The 6,288-nt window shown below is 41.6% G+C and overlaps 1 protein-coding gene across 1 annotated transcript; it reads right to left on the bottom strand.

Moving 5' to 3' along the window:
* HEMK2 (HemK methyltransferase 2, ETF1 glutamine and histone H4 lysine) lies at positions 1–4,428 on the bottom strand. Its single transcript, XM_082784615.1, has 6 exons — positions 4,249–4,428; positions 3,525–3,611; positions 2,803–2,893; positions 1,979–2,062; positions 1,120–1,261; positions 1–435 (listed from the first exon to the last, which is right to left on the bottom strand). The coding sequence occupies exons 1-6, from the start codon at positions 4,389–4,391 to the stop codon at positions 326–328; spliced, it is 657 nt and encodes a 218-aa protein (XP_082640741.1). The 5' UTR covers positions 4,392–4,428; the 3' UTR covers positions 1–325.
* Positions 4,429–6,288: the final 1,860 nt, after the last annotated feature.

Below are 6,288 nucleotides of genomic sequence, written 5' to 3'. Positions count from 1 at the left end.
AAGTACTTTATTTTAATAAGCAACAAAGACAAATATACAAATTCTTATTTACAGAGGGAAAAAGTGGTGAAGTGCAAAATGTGATGGGGTAGGGTATTTCACAGTTCACCTGCAACTGTCCTGTGGAGATCCAGAGGACAACTGTAACTCTGACAGCATATAAAAGCTGGTTGACCTCTAGAATAGAAAGAAATACAGAGTCATGATCAGTTTCACTGCGGTAATCAGGAAGTCAGGATACACCTTAAGAGTGTGAGAAATGATTTGACAGCTTCAGTGGTCTGTATTCAACTTCCTGTATGCCTTGTATACGTAGTAAGAACAGTTATCCAGGTTTCCTAAATTTGAGGATAGTAAGCATCTCTTGTCCTGCTTGTCTGGAAAGTGCTCGTGTGCCTTCTAAGCCGTGCTTCTTCATTGTTTCCAGAATTTCATCTGTAGTTGAAAGCACAGTGTTATAATAATGCAGAAATCAGCTATAAAAGGCAATGCTAAAATGTCTGCAAAACATAGGCTGCAAAGATTATAATTTATCATTTTACTCTTTCAGACAGTATTTTTTATGCAAAGTAGTCTTCCATCCAGAAGAAACAAAGTTTATACTAACTGCAGTTCCATATTTTGGTATTATCACAATGAAAAGTTCAATTATGAAGCTAATTTGCAGGAAAAAATGAAATTCATAGCACCTTCTCCCAAAAGCTGCCTAATCAATCAAAACAGTGAAAGAATAATCAGTGTCCTTGAAGCCACCTCATAATGTACAGCCCATTAAGCATTAGATCAGAGGAGCAATTCCGAATTCCTTTTCTACGCAGGTCAGAAATAAATGACATCTCATTTCCAGCTGAAGGCTTTTTTTACCTATAAGTTTACAACACTGTTCTCTTTTGTAAGAAAGGGTTGGCCAGGCTCCATTACCTAGTTAGAAGATTTCGGACTTTGAAACTTTCAATCTTAGGTAATATGCTATTGCCGCATTAAATTAAAATTACATTGGGTACTTCTTTGCTCATGTTGACTGAGGTCTGATAACCTCCAGAACATTGTTGTGATCAACAACTTGATGAATAGTGTTAAATCTAGTTTGGCACAAAAGGGTCAAAGGAGAGCAATTACCTGGATTATTTTCTTTAATTGTGACCAAGTAGAATAATCCTCCTGGTGAAAGCAAGTCTGCCGCTAGTGGAAAAACTCTGTCCATTACTTCTCTGCCCCTTTTGCCACCAGCCCAGGATGCCTCTATTCCATGGCTTTTCACCTAGGAAGAATGAAAGCAAAGGCCATCTTACTCAATACAGAATAATACTAGTGTCAGTGGTACTTAGAAGAGAAACATCATCATGATCTCTGTGCTCAGGAATCTGCCATTAGAACTCTGACAACTTTGATTCAGCAGATTGGTTTATGAAGCAAAATTCCTTCAGAACTACTCCACGCAAGATGAATGCATTGCTTTTGTTTCAAGTTCTATTTATAACGCTTAGTTGGAAGAGACGTGTTTTGTCACATGCTTTACGTGTATTTTCTTGTAATCTTGTATGATCTCATTTGCCAAGTGAAAGATGGCCATTGAACCCTTTGAGTATCAGAATCAGACTCACAAACACAGAATCTGAGGAAGCAGAAGAAAAACAAAAATGCTAAGATATTTTTATAGAAGGTTTCCAAGGGAAAATGCATGTCTAACAAGTCTTGATGGAGAAACTACCTCCAGCAATCTTTATTCCCACGTAGTCTTACTATCAGTTCTGATAAATCATTTTCACTAAAACAGTTGTTACAACTTGTACAGTTATTGAATGGTTCCACAAAACCATTTACTATTTTGAAACAAACAACAAACCTACACTGCAAATTAAGAAAAGGTCACTGAACAACTACAAGCTGAGTTTTTGTACCACAGCTTATTTGATTTGCCATCTTCTCTGACAGCAGAATTATTTTTATTGTGGATTTAAAATCTATTTTTTCCTACCTCTTCAGAGGGTGTTACCACATATGGTGGATTAAAGAGCAGTAGATCAACCTTCCCATTTAATCTCGGTGACAATCCATTGACCTACAGATGAAATTAATAATAACAAAAACAAAGGAAACATTTCCATTAAAAAAAAAAAGTTACATAGTCTTGCATATTCTTCTATTAATTTAAACTACAACACAGACCAACCTAAACAATAACAACAAAACAATACAGTGTGTTGCATTAAGTAACAAAACTTCAGCATTCATGAGGTAATAATGGAAATTCAGACCTACAAATGACCTAGGAGTAACCAGAAAGTATTTAATATATATTTTTTTAAATTCTGAACAGTTAGTTTTATATAAGAGAATAAACTGAATTTGAAGCCAATCTTCTGTAATACAACTACATCACCACTCTAGAAAACAAGCTATTTGTCCATCTGTCTGTGCTACATGAGCCCGGTAATACTGGATTAGTTAAAAGTACATGTAGATCCTTGGCTATTTTGTTTACTTCTTGAGTGCAATGCACTGTCAACTTTGGTTTGGTTCCAAACACTTCAGCCTGACTCAGGAACTTTCTAAGTGTGAGAGAAGCAGAACAATTCAAACAGTCTTAAGACAACGTTACATGAAATGTAGAAGAGCGAGAGACACGTATTGCAGACATAAAGGTATTATTTTATTCTTGCACTTTGGCCTTTCATCATTTTTTTCATCTGTACTTATCAAGAGAATATTTGTTCTTTTGGACTTTATGGTTACTTTTCAGTGTGTCTAAAAAGTAAAATGGAAATTATGAAGAAGGCATTACTGAAACATCTGTCTTACCAAGTCAGTAACGACTGGCTGAAGGTGAACATTGTTGAGCAGAGCTGTCTCCAGTGTACAGTAAGCTGCCATCGGATTGATATCTGTACATCTTAAATAAAAATATTAGAAAATGGAAGTTAACAGCTACTCAACCTGGAAGTTTAACACTGCAAACTATATGCTAACACAATATTGGTGAGTACCCTTTACTTTGCAAGTAATAGCTAAAAACAGACAGGAAAATACAATGTATCAGCAGTTACACCACTCAACACTGCCCTGGAAATTCTGTAATGACTTTCTGAAACCTGAAGTATGTGAAAACAAACATTTAACAGGATGTTTACCTTTTCAATGCCAGCTCTGTGTAAGTACGTATGCATACAGTTGCTAATAAAATTTAGTTACTGCCAACAATCAGGTAACTAGTATGTCATCAGAACTCAGTAAGATTACTCATTGGCTAAGATTTAGGATTCAACACGGTAAACACAAGTGTAAGCTCAGTAATTTGTCTAAGAAATGGAAAAACTGAATTTAACCACATCACTGTTTACTTGTTACAGAACCTGAGGAAAATAGTTTAGACTCCCTTCACTTTGATTTTCTGTATCTGTAGAACTGAGCTCACATTTCTTGAAATATAGCTTTTGACTGTGCAATGGAAAAATATGTATTTTGAGGACAAAATATTCTTTGTTATTGCATGCAACAGCTTCAGTAAGCGTTGCTGTACTTACAAGTAGAGTGCGCCGGATCCAATAATGGAAGCTAGAAACGTTGAAACCACACCGGATCCTGACCCTATCTCAAGGCAGATGGCAATTCTAAAGACAGAAAATTCTGGGTGAGTGTTTTTTTTTGTACCATATAAACCTGCTGCCAAGGTGCCCTTCTCCCAAACATGCAATACTTGCTGGGCCCTAAAAGCCCACCTTGTGTGGTCTGCTTCACAGCAACTGCCAGCTCTACATGTGCCTATATAACTGATTCGTGTTTATCACAGGGCAATTTAAGAAGAAGTTCTTTACCGAAAGGGTTGTTAGACATTGGAACAGGCTGCCCAGGGAAGTGGTGGAGTCACCATCCCTGGAAGTCTTCAAAAGACGTTTAGATGTAGAGCTTAGGGATATGGTTTAGTGGGGACTGCTAGCGTTAGGTCAGAGGTTGGACTCGATGATCTTGAGGTCTCTTCCAACCTAGAAATTCTGTGATTCTGTGATTTGGGAAACGTGCCAGTTTTCCTGTGCCTAATACTACAATTTCCACGAACTACACCACATCCACAGCCCAGGCTGCATTCCTACGGCACCCAGAGCAGATTCACCCCTCCGGGCAGCCGGTGCCAGCGCCCCCCCCTCAATCATGACTGAACATCAAGCCCCGCCCCCTTCCACCAGGCCACGCCCCCTGCCCTCCCATTGGCTGTTCCCCCCCCCGCGCTTCCCGCCACGCCGCGGCTACCCGGCGTCCCGCAGTCGCGCCGCGTCGCTCTCCAGCGCGTCGAGCAGCAGGAAGGTGTCCTCGGCCGGCGCGTACACCTCCCCGAACCGCCACACGTGCTCGTACCGCGGCGTGGGCACCGCGGGCACCGCCGGCACCGCCATCGGCGCGCATGCGCGGACCCCCCTCCCCTCCTCTTCCCTCCCGGACCGCCCTGAGGAAGCGGATGTGGGAGAGGGGGCGGGGAGCCGTCCAGAGCCAATGGGATGGCGGCGGCGGCTTCGCCCCGCCCCTAGCGCGGGGCTGGTGGCCGTTGGGAACGCCTCAACGGCCGCGGTGGTCACGTGGCCTCGGGGGGGGGGGGAGAAGCAGTGCCCGTTGGGCTGCTTCATGGCTGACAGCCCGGCGTGCGGGGCAGCTCCGTGGCGTTACAGCGTTCTGTGGCTCGCCTTCAGCGCCCACAAATAAAACCAGCACCCTGCTCGTTACCCTGAGTCAGTCCTTCCCCAGGCAGCCAACGGAACTTATGGGGAGTCATAATTAATACATTAGCCGTACACAGAATCACAGAATTTCTAGGTTGGAAGAGACCTCAAGATCATCGAGTCCAACCTCTGACCTAACACTAGCAGTCCCCACTAAACCATATCCCTAAGCTCTACATCTAAACGTCTTTTGAAGACTTCCAGGGATGGTGACTTCACCACTTCCCTGGGCAGCCTGATCCAATGTCTAACAACCTTTTCGGTAAAGAAGTTCTTCCTAACATCCAACCTAAAACTCCCCTGGTGCAACTTAAGCCCATTCCCCCTCGTCCTGTCACCAGGCACATGGGAGAACAAACCAACCCCCCCCCTCGCTACAGCCTCCTTTAAGGTACCTGTAGAGAGCGATAAGGTCGCCCCTGAGCCTCCTTTTCTCCAGGCTGACACACACAGCAGTGTGGTCACCTGGTACTTAGCGTCTCTGCTCTGTGTCCCCTCCGTGGGGGTGAATCAGCGCAATCAGCCAGAAATCCATAACCAGAGATCCAGCGTTGAGTTTATAATTCAAGGATCGTTGTTGTCCTAGCACAGAAATGAAATCATCAGCCTTCATCTTAAAAGAGTTTAGGTTGCTTGCACCACTGCTGAGCACAGAAAGCCAGGTCTAAGAATTCAAAAGTTCAAGCATGTTTTCAGAGTAAATTTATTCCTGGACCTGATCTTGTATTACCTTTTAACTTGAAATGTTCTCTTCACTTAATTTATTCCCCCCAAATATATTTATGAAATATTGTCATAACCCATCCCAACCTTCATTTTGCCAACACAAGTAACTGTTGTTGCCTCCTAGTTTATCTCCCAGTCATGCTCTGTCCCAAATTCATTCTGGTAAATTATTCCTTCTTTCAACATGGTGTCTGCAGATAGGCTAAATGAGATTCTAGCCTGTGAGAAGATACTAATAGCGTCCTTTCAGTGCAAAGTCCTTGACTGATGCCTGGTAAAATTATCACATTTGTGTCAAAAATAGAACATGATAACAGAGATTAACATTAACCTGTTTCTTCTTCCTAAATTCTCTTCATTAGCAGGGAAAGACAGGTTGCTTCAGGGAGCAGTAATGAGCAGGAGCCTGACTGGAGATGGTTTTGGGGTTTTTAATGCAAAAGGAAAATCAGCAGATGCTCCTTCGTTTCATCCGTCTTCCCAATGATTTGCTTCTGCTCCAGAAGAACAACTAGTTATAAAACAGATTAAGTTTACATAAAATTCCATTACTTTGGCAAAATGAAATCATGGTAAGCAGCAGAATTTTGCATTCTGTCCTTATTAGGGAAATTAATTCTTTGGATATATATCTTTTTAAATCTCTACAGGTGGTCAGGCTTTGGAGTGCAGTAGAAGGAATGACTTCACCATCTTCAGCTGTATGAATTGTTGGTTTTGGCTGTTTCATAGCTCATGAAAACTGGTTAATTATTATTGTTTGTTTTAATACTTATAAGTCCTTCTGGGTGAATTTTATAAAACATTTATTTTTATTGCTTATATAACTACCTAAAGTGTTTTTCTTGGT

This window comes from Aythya marila (assembly GCF_965140915.1).
Source record: "Aythya marila genome assembly, chromosome: 1".
Taxonomy (NCBI): Eukaryota; Metazoa; Chordata; class Aves; order Anseriformes; family Anatidae; genus Aythya; species Aythya marila.
The sequence above is the reverse complement of the archived record's forward strand: the minus strand, read 5'-3'. Positions and strand labels throughout refer to the sequence as shown.